Genomic DNA, 17,856 nt, shown 5'->3' with positions numbered 1-17,856 from the left:
AGACCTCCCGCTCCTCAGGCTTGATCTTGGGCTGCTACGTACCTGTCCTCCTCCCCTCTGTCGTTTACACCCCTCCCCAAATCCAGCCGCACTCCCACTCCCCATCCCCATCGTAATCCTTGCCCTGGCTTCAGGGTCTGATTGCTACTCTCAAGTACTGGGTGATACCCTCCCCGACCTATGCAGTAGCACCCCTCGCCTCTTCATCTTGGTCTTCATCTTGTCTTATACTGTCCCCAGCGCCACTTTCATGTCAATGCGCTGCTGAGAGGTGTGCCTTGCTTGCCATCTTGAACACTTTAACATCGTGTGTCTCCATCTGTGAGAACCTCCACCTTCTTTCTTGTCTTGGATCCAACTCTTGTCTTTGGCTTCAAGTTGTTTCCAACTCGTACTCGACTCTTTGAACTTATATGCCAAGCATATCCAACTCACTCAACCGCGCCTTGACCTCGACAACTCACTCATCACCCGTTCGTCACTTATACGCTCCATATCTTGCGATCATCGATCATGACGGCCGCTCTTGCACAACCGACCGTTACGGTCAAAGACCCTTCCGCAGTTCGCAAGCGCAGAAGACGCGCCCCGGCAGGTGGTGCTTCTGATGACTGCTTTTCTTGCTCCAAGAAGAACATCAAGTGTGACCGCAGGCGGCCATATTGCTCTCAATGTCTCGAGGTTGGTAGCGAATGCTCTGGCTACAAGACACAGCTCACTTGGGGAGTTGGTGTGGCTAGCCGGGGTAAACTCCGTGGTCTGTCCTTGCCCATTGCGAAAGCCCCTCCCGTCACTCGGGAGCCCAAGAAGCACTCGGGATCTCGTTCACGGTCCAGCTCTTCTGCTGTTCCCCAAAGCATCGAGTCTGAATCACCTGGAAGAATGCACCAGGGACCCATTGACATCCCCATGGTGACCCAGGTTGCGTCTGCACCCACGACTCCTTTCACAATGACAGGATATGACTACCTTTCCATGTCTCAACCTGACCATCCGCCTTCACTCCCTCAGGGAAGCTGGGGTAGCATCAATTACTCCCCTGGCCAAGAAACGACACCCAAATTCAACCGATTTCCCCTTCCTCTTGTCACTGAGGACCTTGCGTCTTCCATTGACTCCCTGAATGAGGTGGACTATCTCTCCCCCATGAGCCAATCTTTCACCAGAGACGACGTATCCTACGTTCACAGCCCCTCCTACATGTACGACAGCTATACGACTGGCAACAGCTCTCCCGGCCCCCAGAGCCCTCCCGCGTCTCTCTATGTCGACCATGGCAGAACTATTGCCCCGACATCTTGCCCAAGCCTAGCACATGCCCCTTCGGAGCTCAGCTCGAGTCTCCATTCTCACATGGACAACTTCGACTCGCAGCTGAGCAGCCGCATTGTCCGGGATTGTGACTCTTTTGGTACGATGAACTCAGCACACCGATGTCTTGTCTGTGCTAACACTTTCTAGGCGTACCTGAAGCCGAAGCATATAGCGCAAGCTACAACTCGATGCCCATCGCGTGGCAATCACCATCGATTCAAGAGGAGGATGTCAAGTCTCATCACTCGGACTTTGCCCCCTCGCATTGGCCCACGGCTTCCGAAACCCAATCTGTTCATGTGAGCCAGGACCTCATCTCCAAGATGCCCTTTTTTATGGATTACTACGAGAATATCATGTGCCCCTCGATGGTCTTCATTGATGGGCCACACAACCCCTTTCGAGACCATATCTTGCGACTAGCTGCAAACAGCCAGAGTCTGAGCCATGCCATTTGTGCTCTTGCATCCTGCAATCTACGCATGAAGAGGAAACTGAGTCTCGGACGTGATACTCGAGAGCTTTCTGAGAAGTTGATGGCTGACAAACACGCCGCCGAAGCCATGGCAGACACTCAGTCCGACGACCTCTCCCTCGCCGAGGAATACCAACACCGCAACTTGGCTGTGCACCTACTGAACGAGCAACTCAATGACCGGAACAAGTCGACCCACGATTCTGTCCTCGCCACGATTCTTCTCCTATGTCATTACCGCATGGTCGAGTCGGGCATCGCCAAGTTCCATACCCAGTTCGCGGGCGTCAACAAGATCCTTGCTCTCAGGTCTCAGCAGTTTACCGCTTCGGGAGATTCTGCCTGGATGGAGGCCCTTTTCACCTATTTTGATGCCATCTCAGCAAGTATCAACGAGCGTGAAGCTCAGGTACACCCCGGATTTGGAAGCATTTCGGATGTTCAACTTCCTGTTGGGGCTGAGAACCTGGTTGGCTGCGATTGCGAGCTCTTCAAGACAATCAGCAGACTTGGCCGCCTGAATTTGCTCTCACAGAACCGTCCAGTCAAGTCTGGATCCCATGGCGTTTCCGGACGGTCACCTTCGCCATCATACATCTCCCCACTCGGCCATGCTCACAAAGCAACCTTTAGCATGGGCATGGGGGTGCCGGGCCAGCAAACAGGGGATATGAATCTTGCTGATCATGGATACGAGGGCAACACATTCGGCACAACGCTTAACGGCGAGGGGCTTCTCTCATCCACTAGCTCGACCACAACCTACGACGATAACCGGTCACTTTTCTGGCACGAGTGGAAGGAGGCCCGCTTAGCCCTACAGAGCTGGCAATTTGATACTTCCAGAGTTGCTGCCTCGCTACCTGGATCACTTACACAGGGGCAGTTACGCGACCTTGAATCACTGTCCGAAGCATTCCGCTATGCTGCGCTGCTATACACAGAACGACTTGTGAGCCCCTCGTTGCCGTCTGGTCACCAAAGCATCCAGAGCCTAGTCAGCCAAGTGATCTACTATGCATCAAATCTGGAGACGGGCAGTAGTGCCGAGAAGTTTTTGCTTTGGCCGCTCTTTGTGGCTGGGTGCGAGTGCGTCAACGAGCTGCAGCAGGACATGGTGCGGTCAAAATGCCGGGACATCATGTTCCGCTCGGGCTACATGAACAACCTAGCGGCTCTCGAGGTGCTGGAGAGGCTATGGGCGGGAGAGTGGACGGGAGAGGAGCCGTTGAGCCCGGGGGCCAGGGCCGGGGGTAAACGCGGACCGTTCAACTGGACAAAGTGCATCGGCGGCCCCGGGGTGGAGGTGGAGTGGATCATGTTTTGATTGCAAGGATTGGTACTCGGCGATTTTTGACATGTGACGGGTCTGTTCTGTGTCTGAGAAGAGAGATGATGGTTTACAGGGGGTTGTATTTCAAGGGGTGTTGTCATTACAGCTGTGGGTAGGGGGACATGTATGGGAAAGGCGTTATGCGAGTCGACAGGTGTAAGATGGAGGTTTGGAATCAACGACTGGTCGATCTGAGCATATGATGGGATGGATGGATGGATGGATGGATATTGGAATGGCAGGCATTATACTTGTATCATGTAACGACATGGCATCTACGGATTGGTAGACTGGAGCGCAGGCGTTTCGGCTGAGCATTTTGATGTATACATGGGTGGTTGGATTTACAGCATCTTGACTCTCGATGAGAGGCTCACCTCACTATGAATGAAAACGAACCAACTTGATAAAAGTGCATTTTGGAGCTGATAACAGTTTACGGAAGATGATGGGCCTCCGTCTCACAGCACAGGGCCCCCCACGCCAAGTGCCAGCACATGATTTCCTTGAAAAGCAGCATGTATGGAAGCGGTAGGTAGTTTGTAGAATGATGCTGTCAAGTTCGAGGGGACGTCAGTGAATCTCGCCTCATGCCACGCATGCCTTTGTAGGCATAGCCCAGGATGGGATGGGGTTTCTAACTATGCCGCTATGCAGGGCTGGCACCTTCCCCTGGCTGGCACTTGCTCTCGTGGTCTTGGCTTTTTTTTTTCTCTCTCTCGGCGGCGCCGCCGTCATTGCGGGATCACTCCGCCTGTAAGGTGCTGTCTGGCGGAGCCGGCCGATGGAGAATGATAAGGGCCTGGGGCGCGGCAAGAGTTGTGATTGGCGAGATTGACCTGGCTTGAAAAAAGGTTGTGGGATTGGTGTATCTTGTCAAACTGCGGGAATAAGAAGGATCGACAGGTAGGATGTTGGAGGTTCAGGTTTACAAGAGAACCAACGATGAGAAAAAATGTTACAGGTATCGTTGCATGACCATGATGAACAAGGCGAGACAAGCAAAGAAGCAAGGTTGCAGAAGAAACCCACACACCCCCATGTTTTCAGCTCTCCCTTCTAGGCTGCCTACCTAGTGGTCCAAGGGAAAAAAAAATGGCACACTTCGCAAGTAGGTATTCAATCCGCTGAATCACAGCATAAAAAGGCTTATGATTATAAATCTAAGAATTCATATAGACTTGAGAATATAATTTATATAATTTATATTTATATTTGTTTATTTTAGTCCAAGTTACATCTGTGTAGCCCGGCAAAGGTCTCGTTGCCTACCTACCTGCAGTGTGCCATTTATTTCTTGGTCCGGGTGGCTGCCCAGTTACCGACGAAACAAAATGCAACAGTGGCAGGGACCCTGGCAAGCGATCTTTGTGTCTCTTGTTCTGTGTATGTGGCTTTGACATGAGAGGTATCGGTATCCGTAGAAAAGGCAACGAGAACCCCTGGATCTTTTCAGCTAACTAGTATGTAATATGTACTACACGCCCCCCCATCTCCAACGGAGTTCGTTACAAGAGAAGGGGGGGGGGCAAAGGGGGTCGGTGAGTGAAAAAAAAAAAAAAAAGAGATGAATAGACTTCCACTTCATGCTGGTTTCAGGCGGCTTTAGTTTAGCTTGGATGACGATGGCATCCTGTTCCTCCAGGTGTGCTTGTCTTCGGAAGGCCCGATCAAGCTGTCAAAATGTGGCTGGCTGCATGGTGTGATGATGATTGACACTGCATGAGGGTGGAAAAACCCAGTCATGGTCAAGGAGAAAGGGGGTTTGAGAAGAGTTTGATGCTAGTTACTGTAATTCTCTTTGCTAAACGTGCTCGTCAACTCCATCTCTGTGCCCGAGTCAATGAGCCATCCCGTTGCAGATGAGGCTGGGGGGAGCTTCTCGTCTCTGACAACAACACTCCGACAGTAACCGCTCAGCGATACCAGTCTCTTGCTTCCGCGGCGTGAGCCTTGACCGTCTTTAGTGATCGTAGTAACTTGTTGAGACCACTACAGGTCAGGTACTTGCAAGTCCCAGTCCTCACTCAATGTCGTCGATAGTGTTGCGTTGCCGTTCCACGATCTCCCCCTTTCCGCCCCCTTCCACATCTTCGTTGGGAATGTCGACCAAGTCCATCTGTAGACACTTGTGTACCATCGACCGTGGTATCGTCTTGTCCAGTCTCGCCTCGTCCATCTCCGCCATCACCTCCAACTCTTCCTCCGTCCCTATCTCCAGGACATCCTTCCACTCATCGGCCGGCGTCGTGGCTTCATCGGCATTATCAAACAACGGTGGTGGCGGAAGGCGGCGGTTTGGACGGCGCAAGCCTCCCCTCTTGATATGCTCCCGCGTGATGCTGTCTATACCACGTCAGTAGGGGCAGTAGCAAAGGAGTCACAGTAGTCGACATACGATAAGCTGTCCAGTAAGCTGAGTGGGACTGCTCCTTAAACAGTTTCTTAGATCCTCGGAGAGCATCGTGCGTGACGACAAAGTCCCAGAACCTCAGAGACCTCAGCTGCTCGAGCCTGTCTTTGAGCTTGAGTTTAACCCAGGCACTCCCGTGAACCGACTCAAAAACCACGAGGCCGTATTCGAGCGTCCACTCGCCAACCCACTGAATCTCCTCGACCTGGGACATCAAGGCCCTATCGCGACGACGTTGCTTAACCTGCTCTCTGCAACGCATGCCATCGATCCGCGCCTCGATCAAGGCATGGGGCCCCGGTTGTTGGCAGGCATGCATTATCTGAACCGACCAATCGTCCTCTCTCTCCTCGTCGATGTTATCGTTGACACGGGTGTGGCATTGTTCGCAGCACCACAGATATCGAGTCTTGACGAGAATCTTGCGCTTTTCGGGCGGGCAAAAGTCATCGCAGTCGGCAGTGCAACCGATCTTGAAGAGGTTGTGATGGCGGCATTGGGCGTACGTTAGAATGGCGAAGCAGCACGGCATGGCGATGTCAAATGGTGGTGTAGAATAGATGAGGTGATGTGCGTGCTGGAAGCAAGTCGAGAGATGCTCATCCAAGGATCAGGTAGACCACATTGTTCAACTGTCGCGCCGTAATCGTGGCCGTACCTGTCTGGCAGCCGCTGACCTGCCCTCAAACGTTTCCCCTCGTCGTTGGGAAGCAGCCACAGACCTCGATGATGCCCGCTGGAGCATTGTCACCTGCTAATCCGCAGCAACTGCCTTCTTGTTCAACACCACCCCAAACTCTCCTCTCGCGTTCGGCCGGAAAAGGGGCGGTCTGCATGTGCCACTGATTTTCAGCGTTCAAGACCTAGGAGACCGATACGTACCGACAAACGAACAAACATTACGAGCGAGGTACCCCAGGATATGTCCAAATCAAACAAAACAAGAGCCGTTTTTGCAATTTTGTGTGTCCGATACGCGGGTATCCATCTACACGGCCCATCTGATGCCAATTATTCTACAGAGAATTCATTCCACTCCTCAACACCATGCCGCAGTCCCTAACACAATGGTGAATCTTTGAATGCAACGTAAATCATCCCCTTCTCGTCTCTCCTCTCATCGTCCTTCTCCTGTCTCTCCCCTTCTAGGACCCCGCGTTTGTAACAAGGGTGAGCTCCGGGAAGTACTGCGAAAGCTTCCTTGGGTTTCGCACCTCTGCCCGAGTCGGCTCCTCCGTGTCTGATATCTGGTCCAAATCTGTCGTTGAGCCAAAGCTCTGGTTACTATCGAGGAGCTGAATCGACCGTCTCTTGACCTTGATGTTTCCCTGGGCCGGCATAGGTTTGTTGCTGGCCTCACTTGGTGGTGATGCTTGCACCGAGTGCGAGATTGGGGTTGATTCGCGCATAGATGCAGGTGTCCGAGATCGGCGGGCGATATCTGGGCTAAGGCTTCTGGATGGACCAAACTGCAAGGATGCTGTCATCATCTTGCGGTAACTATCGAGCTCGTGCTGGTGACGATCAACCATTCCGGGGCTGGCAGACTCGCTACGGGTCTTTTCGTTCGAAGTCAAGCCCTTAGCCTGAACATAGGCACTGGAACGGATGTGGTGAGGATCCCTCTCGTAGTACTTATCAACGATGGGGTGGACCATGACGGTCTGTCTGTGAATGGTCAAGAGGGAGTTTGTAGGCACGTTGACCCAGTTCTCTGCTTCAAGTCAGTCATCTGCTCTTTCTTGGTCACTAGAACCTCGGACGTACCTCTCTCAAATGTCAGGGGCTCGCTCGCCACGAGCACGATGTCGGCTCCCTTGTCCTTGCGCTCCATCTGGTATTGCCTGTCGTCCGCGGACTGTGTGCGTGTCGTCCATTGGGTTCCAGAAGAGTAGTACAAGCTGGCCGCCTCGTTATCGGAGCTGTTGATGTATCGGGTGCAAATGACGCTGTGGCCGTCGGTCACGGCAAAGTTGAGCAGACTTGTAGTGTCGACGTCCTCATTTTGTAGGATGCTCTCGGGGATCGAATCGATCAGCTCGTTGATCTGGGCAATCGTGCGTAGCATTGCCTTTCGCAGCACGGTAGGGCCAAAGCCGGTCTCGGGGCAAGCGCTCGGGTTGTGACCAAGCCGCTCAAGGGTGTCGAGGAACAGGGCAAAGGCCCATTCGCTGTCGGTGCCGCCCTTGACGCCAAGGTACCACTTGTCGGCCAGACGCTCGCTGAGGCGGCGCTTGATGTGCTTCCATCCTCCGAGTCCTCCATTGTGCATCCACATGAGGCTGCCGTGGGTGAAGGGATGGCAGTTGTCCTCGCTCAAGGAGCCCTCGGTCGTAGCCCGAACATGGCCAAAGATAAGGCGGGAGGCGGTCTTGGAGGCGATTCGCTGCAGGTTGGTGCAGTTCCAGGCGGGAATGGTCGAGGTGAAAAGGCAAGGCGCGGCGCCGAGCTTGGGGTCGGTGTAGAAGCCTATGCCGAAGCCATCTGCATTGTTCTGGCCACGTCTTGTATCCTACAGAAGATGATCTGTTAGATGATGTCCTTTGACCAGGGGTACTTGGCGTGGAGTGACTCACGAGACGCAGACGGGAGTCAAAGGATTGCTTGAGGATGGAGTGAGTCGGGTCGAGGATCAGCTTGGACAGAAGAATCTCGTCGCTTCCCTTGTAGACCTAGAAGAGTAAAATCTAGGGTCAGCACATACGTTGTTGCGTCGCACTGCGACCGAGGGGCCGGCTTCGGGCAAGGAAGGGGTTAGCAGAAACGTACCAGGAAACGGCACATGGTGATGCTCGTGCGCGCAAAAATCTGGCCAGGACCGACGATGCAGAGATCAAGAGGAAGAGAAGGGAGATGGTTTTTTAAGGGGAGAAAAAGAAAAGAAGAAATTCTATGCAGAGAAAAGGATTGCGTGTTTCCAAGAAGACACAGGCGCACGCAAGCAGGCAGTTAATGGATGGATGGTTGAATCAATGTGAGGGATGACACCATTGGTTTGCTTTTTGGGCTATCGGTGGACGGACCATCGGCATCGGTGGGAGTCTAAGACAAGGCTGAGAGGGAAGGGGGCGAGGGGGCCAATGAAAGGGGAGGTAAAAATAGGGGGGAGTAGAGAGGATAGGGGGATAAATGGGAGAAACAGATTAAAGTTTATAGACATTGCGTCAGAAAATGTCTATCTTGAAGGTAAATACGGAGTATCTGGTTGAGACTGGTGTAATTCTCAATGTTTGCTTGGTTCCTGCAGCAGTTGTCCGTAGCCCCATGGCATCATCAGATAACGAGGCTGCTACATTTGCACTTTCAAGGGCCGACATCCATCAACCGGAGCCCAACGGATCCATTGGACCTGATGAATGGGCCCTTGCAGTTGGGTTTTCCGGGGGAGTGGCCCGCCGACGGGTGGAGCATCTCACAGCCCGTCCACCACCGTCTGACAGCTCTTTACAATGAATGGAATGAAGACTTTCCAGTGACTCAAATATCCCATCGCCATGGTTCATTTCGTATACGGCTTCTGTCTCATCACGCCACTGAATCCCTGTGAAGCCGTGATGCATGTCTTTGACCTTGCCCTGGCTTAGGTATGTTTTAACCGGAACTCTCAGGGGCCCGGGCGTCCCTCTTCAGCGTGCCGTCTTTCTGCTGGGGGACGTGGGATGTAGCGGCAATGCGGCTTCCAACTCCCGCCCGGGCCCTCTAGCGTCACCGCCTGCCGCTGCCGCCGCCGCCCCCGCCCCTTGTTGCTTGTTGTTGCCCTGCCCACGAGCCACAGCGCACTGTCGTGTGCCAAGATGTGGCTGGACACCATGTGGCTGTGCGTCTGGACCTCTCTACGCGAGATCGGCGCCCATTTACACGCTCCGCGTCCTTCGCGACCGCGTCTTCGATCCACATTTGCGCCTCCCAACCCCGGCCTTTTGGCCTCCCCGCGCCTAGCTATAACCCGGCAACGCAACAGAAACTCTTGCCAGGATCTTTTCCCCCGAGTTGGCCAAATGTTCTGTTCTAATTACTTCCATTTTTATCAGCCCAAGTAACAAACCCCCAGATCAAAGCTCAACTCCATCCATCCCATATATCACCTCGGAAATCCTGGTTCGAAAGGAGCGTCATGGAGCCTCACGGAGCTACAGCGTCCTCTTCCTCCGCCATGGCATCCTCACCAGCCGCCGCCTCTGGTCTCCCAACGCCTTCGCAGTCGTCTCGACGAAAAGCAAACCCTTCCATCACACCACGACGCTTCACCCGTTTCTGGTACCAGAGGCAAGCCCAGACCGAAGAGCTGCCAAAACCTAGGAGCATCCTTGGCAACCTGGACTCGTCGGCCGTCAACCATCGACAATTTCTCTCGCCTCAATCTCTCTTTAGCGACCCCATTGCATCCGATCCCATCTCTCCTCCGTCACCCACCAGCCGATTGCAGGATGATTCAAGGAAACGAAAGCTTCAGGCCGGACAGGCTGAGCCCGACTTCAAGAGGCCTGCTCTCAACCTTGAGAATATGCCTCCACTCCGACTCAATCTCCCAGGACAAGCATCCCAGGAGAACGATGTTACCTTGGCGGATACTCCCACAAAGGCTCAAGATGGTCAAGAGAGTCTCAACAGCCGTAGAAAAGCTACTCTGGTATGGAAGCGTCCCAACCTCACAACATCTCCATCCGTGCTAACCTTCCATCAGAGCGACTTCTTCAAGGCCAGCCGTGGCGGTGCTCAAGCATTGAAGAAAAAGAAGAGCTCTGTCAGTTTCCATAGCCCTGCTGACACGGTAGAGCCCAACGACGTATGTCACCATTCCCAAGTTTCTATTGGCGTCACTGACATCATGACTTAGCCACTGGAAGGATACGCACCAAAACCGATTAGGAAATTTGGCAACCGAGGATTCGAAGCTCAACTACTCAACCGCGAACATGGATTCGGATATCCCAATGGCCAGACATATCTTCACACCCCAGCCTATGACATCCGATCTGAGACGGCCAACTTTCACAGCCGCAGCACCGATTATCATGAGTGTGTCGCCCGGGACAGACCTGGCAACACCATCCCGTTCTGCCTTGCCAGCGCCAACAGTGCCCCAGTAACCGCCATTGGTGATGAGGAGGGTTGCGTGAGATTCTTCAACACGACTTCAACCGACAATCCCGCCGAGGACAAGGTTGATGCTCACTTCCAAGTCCACGACAATGCTATCTGGGACATGGCCTTCTCGAGGGACGACCTCCGCCTTGCAACAGCTTCTGGTGAATCAGGCGTCATCATCGACACCATTACACAGACCGTTGCAGCTAAGCTTGAGGGTGGTCACTGGGACTCAACACGTCAAATTGCGTGGCAAAAGGGACAAACCACGGGCAACGTCCTGGCCACCTCGGACAAGGCTGGACGTATTCGTCTGTGGGATTTGCGATGCCCCGATGCCCGCAGCAAGAGCTTTTCGACCCGTTCCAGTTCCAGTGAATCCAAGGGACGCCGGGTTGTCGTCGAGAGGGATAGAAACCTCGACCCCTTCCGCGCGGCCACCCTCAACATTCTCGACAGAACTCATGAGCGTACCATGGCGGGCAACACCTCGACCGCTTCCGTCACTGCCATCCAATGGCTTCCCGCTGACCGTGAGCACCTTCTCCTCTCAGCCTCTGAGGCTGAGGCTGTCGTCAAGCTCTGGGATCTTCGACATATCAAACCTCGCCGCCAGGAGAAGAGCACCCCCTTGGCTTCCACCCGCGCGCCTACCTCGCACGCCTGGCGATCCTACGGCATTACTTCTCTAGCCCTCAGCAACGATGCTGCTCGCATGTACGCCGTCTGCAAGGATAACACCGTTTACGCATATTCCACGGCCCATCTGATGCTCGGCCACGCCCCTGAACTCGAGGATTTCGCTACGAAGCGTCGACCAACCGGTGTTGAGGGTCTCGGACCCCTCTACGGCTTCAAACACGACTCCTTCTCCGCCCGAACCTTTTACGTCAAGTGCAGCATCCGCCAGAAGGGTCTCTCACACTCTTCCGACCTCCTCGCCGTTGGAAGCACCTCTTCGTCTGTCATGCTCTTTCCCACCGACGAGCGCCATCTTCGCTCGGCCTGTGGCCAGCGTGCCCATGTCTTGGACTCTCCAAGCTCCGCCATCACTCCCTCCCGCTCCTTCTCGGGCCCTGAGACCTCGTTCCCTATTTTCCGTATCGGCACTCCCCTCATCCACGGACACTCAAGCGAGGTCACCAACGTCAGCTGGACGCACGATGGCAAGCTTGTTAGTGCTTCTGACGACTACATCGTGCGCCAGTGGCAGGAGAACGGTGAGCGCGCACGACACTACAGACAAGTTGGCGACTTTGGTGGTGAGCGTCACATGGCAGGCTGGGCCGATGTGGGCGACGACTGGGACGCCGAGGATGATGAAGAGTAGGAGAAAGCTGAGAGCAAGTGTTCTTACAAGCCTCTTTCAGGCATTGTTTCCTTTTTTTACATTGTTATGATACCCAACCACATTGTAAGGCGTTTCAAGTATAGGTAGATACTTCTTGGTAGAGTCCTGGATTTGAGGGACTCGGAAATGGAGTAGAAAAGGATCCATTAGCATAAGGTGTTAGTTACTTGAGTTAGTACCTAGATGTAACACAACATCTACAATAACACGATATTTCCAGCGAAGCCCACTTGCTGATCAACGTGAAACGTCCAAGGACTATACGTCCGTAATTGTATTGTCTGTCTCTAGGGTCATAATTGTTCCTATTGTATGGTTTGTTCATGTATCCATGGGTATCGAGTACAATCGTATGCGCGTGCTCAAAGGCAAAGACAATCTGCCAAACTCCTGTGTAGACATGCGTGTTCCTCCCAAAATGGGTATCCTGGGTGCTTCATTACTTGGAAAGGAAAGGAAAGAAAGAAAAAATGCCAGACAGAGTGAGGTCACCAACATCAGTATACAGGCATTAGGCCTCCAGAGCCATTTCCTCGCCTCGTCTGGCAGAGAAGAGAGCTCCATATGTAAGAGCACAAAAAGCCGCCAGCATTAGCCAATTGATTACATGCATGCTATGAAGCCTCTGGGACGCGAGCTTAAGGCACTCCTGGAGGCCATGCTTGGTCTTGGCTAAATCGCTTGGGGTTCGTGTTGGCTTGGGGAGAGCCTTCTCAAATCTCATAGATTTAGAGGCTGGGCAAGACGCAGCACCACCGTCTTTCGTTGAAACATCAGGGTGGCCGATGGGTGTGGCTGGTTCGCCCTGAGGGGGTGAAGAAGCTGTGGTGTTCACCCAGCTTTTCCATACTTGTCTAACACCATCCGATGACAACGTTGAAGTTCGTGCGCTTCGTTCCTTGGTGATGGACACACTGTCCCTGATGCGAGAGCGGAAAGGATGGAACTGGTCGACAAGCTCAAAGAGAGAGGATGTTGTACTGCTGCTGTCCTTACGCTCTGTGTCGCCGCAAACCGAGTCGAGTTGACTGATCAGGAGAGTCATATTCTCGAAGATGCAGACTGACTCTTGGACAATGTCTTGTTTCTCGCGGGCCGTCAACATCTTTTCTGCATCCAAAAGACGTTGCTTAAACTCGCGCTTTAGGTCCTCGCCATCCTCGGGAGTCGGGAAATGGAAGAACCTCAGGGGCATCGTATGTGTAGCATGACAATAATGGTCATGGTCGGGAAGTTGCTCGTCAGATAGGCCGCTGGCTCGCTTAGTAGGCCTCGCACTCTGCTGACAAGGGAGAGAGGTCGGTTTGATAGGGGATGGTAGATGATTCCAAAAATCATCCCCTGCCGACTCCAAGGTAGCTCTAATGAAGCGACCTCCAGCAAAGAGCGCCATGAATAGGATATAGGAGTAGGCCAAGAGAACATGGGGCCGGTGTTGGACTGATCTCTTGATGTGCTGAATGAAATTTCCCAAACGTCCGCTCTGTTCAACAAACCGCAGTTGATCTTCCACAAGACTGTCTGACCATCCTGTTATATGTGCGATATCTGCCTTGAGACGGTCAGACCGCATCAGGCCAGGAAGGAAAACATGCTGAAGGATAGACTGCGTCCTGTTGCAATCTGAGAGTCTATGTCCATCAGAGGCAGGGAAAGTAGTCTCAGGAAGACCAGTGTCGGTGTCATTAGGGTTGGTTTCTTTTTCGTCAACGTCATTGACCGGGGAGTCCAGAATATCGCGCCATAGTGCCTCAAAGGTCATGTAGATGGGTGTGATGTGGAGGAGTCCCGAGATATAGAGAGCAGGATCTTGAGCACGGGGAGGAAGCGCGAGTGGCAAGCGAGCGATGATGAGCTTGTTAAGCTTGGCGTGGATGCCCCTAGTAGTAGCAACGATGGACTCGGCTAACGGACGATCATGATTGTGGTGAGGCTGAGAATCGTTTGGAACATCATGAGTCGACGTCATGTTTGCCGTATGAAGGCGTTCGGCTAGCTTGAGCCGCCGCCTAGCCACAGGAAATGGTTGTTGCACCACAGGCAGTTGAAATAGACTATGCAGTCCTGACGGACGGTTCTGAGAGATGATAGGTAGGAAGTGACCGAGAACTGTATGTGAGAGCGAGGCAATCTGAGGAATTAGAATAGGGACGAAATAGATCAAGATCGAGGTTGGGAAAAAAGGTCGAGGTGATGGATGATGTCGGAAGAAGAAATGTTCGGGGTTAACGGTGCTTAAGGCCTCGACGTTTGTTTTTTCAACGTTGTCAGTCAGTGAAGGTGCGATGAAAGCCTTGTCCTTCCCAGGTTCCCAACGTGGATGAATATGTCGCCCCCTTCCCAATCCGAGTGTGATTCGCCGCCCGCAACCTTTTTGCCTATTTTGATTCACCAAAGATCTTATCTTCATCCCACGCATCTCATGCCCGTCACCACTTCAGGGACCAGCAGGAAAAGGACCCTACGACCCATGACCCCGGTGTGTAACAGAGAGGCCCGCCAGGAATACTTCATCGAGATCGAGGTTTTGGTGTCCCATCGACGACCGCCGCACTTTCAGCCCCGCCGTCTCTAAGTGCGTGACCCGCTCAGCGGATCGCTCTGTTGGCGTGCGCCGCATGGAGGCATAAGAAAAGGCAGATAGATTTCGAGTTCGAGACCTGGGACATCTAGATTTGTAAAGATACGTTTCTATAAATTACAGAACAAGGCTGAAGTCACGTCTTGGGTTCTCCAACCTAGATTCTTTGACCAGAGGCTGTTTTGACAAACACTGATTCAGTGAATTCCAGTCCACATGCCCATGACACCTCTTCATGCAGCACTCGTAAAAATGCCTTGCCTGAACCCAACCTACATAATACATACAACTTACATGCTGTATCTACACGTGTAGTATCGAAAGCTTCCCAAAGGCAACTATCGTGTGACCCCTGTTGCACATCTCCCGCTGGGGTCCCGCCCAGTCCCCGCCGAGATGGAAATCTCGGCAAGATCATCGCAGGATCCATGTGACCGAGGTCGAGGCTATGAATAACTTCAAGGGTCCAGAACGCCTGGACCTGGCGCGATCAACACTTGGTTGGTGAGTTGTCTGGATCGTGCATGTTGAATGGGACCCTGAGGTCGCGCTCTTTTCCACCACTTATGGCATCTAACCAAAACTCCTAATATCCCATGCCTCGGTATCTTGCTGTGTTGAGAATGCTAACAGTTCAAAGTCATAAAAGTCATCCAAATGCTCTCTTCCATACGCTCTACATCACATCACCCGCCGCCCTCTCCAAGTCATCATTCTTCTTGTTATCCTCTTCATCATGACTCTCGCGGCTCACTACAATAAAAGACACAAACACAACCGTTGCTCCAATCCAATATGTAAAGCTGGAGTATCGGCTGTATTGCAGCATCTCACCGATCAAAGACAGCGGGATCGTGAGTGACAGGCCCACAGTCACCACCAACGGTGTGGTCATGAGCAGTGCCAGTGCCCACGAGATGTCGCTGATGAAGGATGACACGGCATTGAACTGGATAGGACAAGTTAGTAGGCTGACGTGAAATAGGAGAGTCAAGTGAGCACTCACAATAATGATACCCCAGATTGTGGCATCTGGTGGAAGTTCAAACTGATGCCAAGTTAGTGAGATATGACAGCAGGCGCAGAATGTGACCTACCGTTTCCAAGCCTGTCCAGTGTAGGATGAAGAAAAGAGGCCACAAGAGGATCAAGTTGAACACGCCAACCAATCCAAAGAATAGTTGCATGTCCACCTTGTCCTCATCGGGAACCCTCCTCTTCATCACCGTCACATACATGCCGTAGATAACCGCACTCAGAAACGCCATCGAGTCACCAATAGCAATCTGTGCCGTTGTCTTGTGTGGGAACGATCCCCGGTCCTCGTCACTCGTGCCAGACATGTCCACGGTAGAAATGAGTATGACACCGGCGAGCGAAGCTCCCACGCCGAGGAGCTTTGGTGTCGAGAAGCGCTCGATTCCGCAGAAAGAGCAGAAAATGAGCGTCCACACACTACTTGTCGATGTCAAGATCGTAACGCTGGCAACGCTCGTGTACTCCAGGCAGGCCGAGGAGAAGTAGTTGGCGAGGAACCAGAGCATACAGAACTCAAAGCTCAGAACCGCGGTTTCGTGAAGTCCCAGCTTCTCTTCCGTCTTTGTGCTTTCTGCGCTGCCGTACCCATCCGATATCAAACGCTCGCCGGCTCCCTCGTCTTGGTCCTCGCGCAACGTCTTTGTCCGAGTCGTTCCCAGCCTGTAGTCCGCCCATAGCTGAGTCGCATCGTGTCGCAGTCCACGGAAACCAGTCTTTCTCAAATATCGAAGAAATTTGGGTGCCAACGAGATGGCAAATATCGAGGTATTAACGTATACGACAAAGAACGGCTTATTGTAGGTTTGGTCGGCAAAGATGTACTACCAAGCAATTAGCACCGGGTATCGGAGGAAGTCAGCAGGTCGCGTACACTGGCGATAAAGTTGTATAGCGTCCAGAGAAACACCGTCAGCATCAACAGCGCGAATCCGACCGTCCTCCGAGCAACTCCGCCCAACCCTAGCTTTGCCCTCAATCCATAGCCGGTTGGAGACGTTGACCTCGGTTCGAGTAGGGGGCTCGTCGGCACTGCCACATCGTCTGTTTCGTCGTGTACGTGCTGTCGTTCGCGTGTGTATGTGCCCTCCCCCGATCGCGTCGACTCAGGCCGTGACATGCTGAATGACTTGTCGCGAAGACGTCCAGATTACCCCGGACCGTTTGTGCGTAATCTCAGCCGGGATCGCGATAAGCGATGACGTTTGGTTGGCGATATCGGCTCGGCGCGTCGTCGACCGGGAGGACCGAGGTTTGAAGCTCGACTCAACACTTCGAAGAGTAAAAGGATCAAAAGATCTTGCCGTGGGACAGAAGCTGGTGAAATGTCAGGGTCGTGAGCACGCAACCACCCGAGGCGGGGAGATGATTAAAGACGTTCCAACCCTTCCCGTGCCGCGCCCCCCGCCGAACCCGATCTGGTAAGTCTGCACATGAGTCGCTTGCGATAACACAGGGTTTGATCCGGTACCGGGGACCTGAATTAGTGACAGCTTTACAGGCAATTCGTTCAAGGTGGGACATTATTCATGCTGTACCAATGGATCTTTTTCCTAGCTTATCTTGACAGCCGTTGTGGAGAGTCCGTAATGCATGGGCGGATTGAACTCTGCATGAACTTTGATAACGTGCCACCTTCGATTCGCTTCATGATTAAAAGAGAAGATCGATATTTAATGGACCAACTTGGTTACCCGAGTTGAGTTATTTTACACTAATTCATGGCTTATATCCTACCATGAGAATAAAAAGAATCCTGGGGAAATGCCATATCAAAGCTCTAATTCGCCTCAGGTTATGGTACGAGAAGAAGGCGGCTGTTGAACTGATAATGGATCCAAACTGCCAATAAACCATCACAGCGAGTTACTGATGAAACTAAATCCAGCAGGCTCAGCTCTTCTATAGCAGATGCCAATCCGAGTAGGTGTTCTGGGCAAGATCTACTCCAATAATGAATCACGAGTAAGTCGCCATGGCCACCCATCACCTTGCAGTGTTCGATCCTGAGGATGGATATCTCCGTTCCACATGTCGAGCAAGTGCAAGCCTTATCTAGTGCGAGTCGATGCATCACCAAAACCTTGAAATCTTCAGGTTGTACGAATCCCATCATCTGGGCAAGTACAGTCACATGGAGCTTTACGGGACGGAGTAGAGTAACGCAGCGTCTCACCTCCATGATACTTTCCTAGGTAGCTACAGGTATTTGCCATACTTTCTGTGGAATGGGGTAGGCAGCTACCTCCTCAAGTCGACGGCTAGT

The 17,856-nt window shown here is 52.7% G+C and overlaps 5 protein-coding genes across 5 annotated transcripts; 2 read left to right on the top strand and 3 right to left on the bottom strand.

Annotated features, from left to right (window-relative positions):
• Positions 1–552: 552 nt before the first annotated feature.
• NECHADRAFT_858 (uncharacterized protein) lies at positions 553–3,116 on the top strand (the record flags this gene model as incomplete). The annotated part of the gene is made up of 2 exons (XM_003050465.2): positions 553–1,435; positions 1,462–3,116. Coding segments are annotated over 2 exons (2,538 nt in total), but the record flags the coding sequence as incomplete, so codon positions are not given.
• Positions 3,117–6,467: 3,351 nt separating this feature from the next.
• Positions 6,468–8,487, bottom strand: NECHADRAFT_71957 (uncharacterized protein). The gene is made up of 4 exons (XM_003050075.1): positions 8,305–8,487; positions 8,112–8,207; positions 7,303–8,047; positions 6,468–7,249 (listed from the first exon to the last, which is right to left on the bottom strand). The coding sequence occupies exons 1-4, from the start codon at positions 8,317–8,319 to the stop codon at positions 6,681–6,683; spliced, it is 1,425 nt and encodes a 474-aa protein (XP_003050121.1). The 5' UTR covers positions 8,320–8,487; the 3' UTR covers positions 6,468–6,680.
• A 1,201-nt stretch (positions 8,488–9,688) lies between these two features.
• NECHADRAFT_49121 (uncharacterized protein) lies at positions 9,689–11,953 on the top strand (the record flags this gene model as incomplete). Its single annotated transcript, XM_003050464.1, has 3 exons — positions 9,689–10,165; positions 10,220–10,321; positions 10,373–11,953. The coding sequence occupies 3 exons, from the start codon at positions 9,689–9,691 to the stop codon at positions 11,951–11,953; spliced, it is 2,160 nt and encodes a 719-aa protein (XP_003050510.1).
• A 532-nt stretch (positions 11,954–12,485) lies between these two features.
• On the bottom strand, positions 12,486–13,943 carry NECHADRAFT_49409 (uncharacterized protein; the record flags this gene model as incomplete). The annotated part of the gene is made up of 1 exon (XM_003050074.1): positions 12,486–13,943. One exon carries the CDS (start codon positions 13,941–13,943, stop codon positions 12,486–12,488), a length of 1,458 nt encoding a protein of 485 aa, XP_003050120.1.
• Positions 13,944–15,285: 1,342 nt separating this feature from the next.
• On the bottom strand, positions 15,286–16,542 carry NECHADRAFT_5290 (uncharacterized protein; the record flags this gene model as incomplete). The annotated part of the gene is made up of 4 exons (XM_003050073.1): positions 15,286–15,504; positions 15,562–15,603; positions 15,653–16,414; positions 16,465–16,542. Coding segments are annotated over 4 exons (1,101 nt in total), but the record flags the coding sequence as incomplete, so codon positions are not given.
• Positions 16,543–17,856: the final 1,314 nt, after the last annotated feature.

The sequence above is a fragment of the Fusarium vanettenii genome (assembly GCF_000151355.1).
Source record: "Fusarium vanettenii 77-13-4 chromosome 9 genomic scaffold NECHAsca_6_chr9_2_0, whole genome shotgun sequence".
NCBI lineage: Eukaryota > Fungi > Ascomycota > Sordariomycetes > Hypocreales > Nectriaceae > Fusarium > Fusarium vanettenii.
This window is presented reverse-complemented; position numbering and strand designations above follow the sequence as displayed.

What these genes read in the sequence shown, in the direction of transcription:
- NECHADRAFT_71957 (XM_003050075.1), bottom strand. An exon ending in TTGACTCCCGTCTGCGTCTC is followed by an intron (nt 8,048 to 8,111) that starts GTGAGTCACTCC and finishes CATCTTCTGTAG; the next exon opens with GATACAAGACGTGGCCAGAA. An exon ending in GCCCCTGACATTTGAGAGAG is followed by an intron (nt 7,250 to 7,302) that starts GTACGTCCGAGG and finishes GACTTGAAGCAG; the next exon opens with AGAACTGGGTCAACGTGCCT.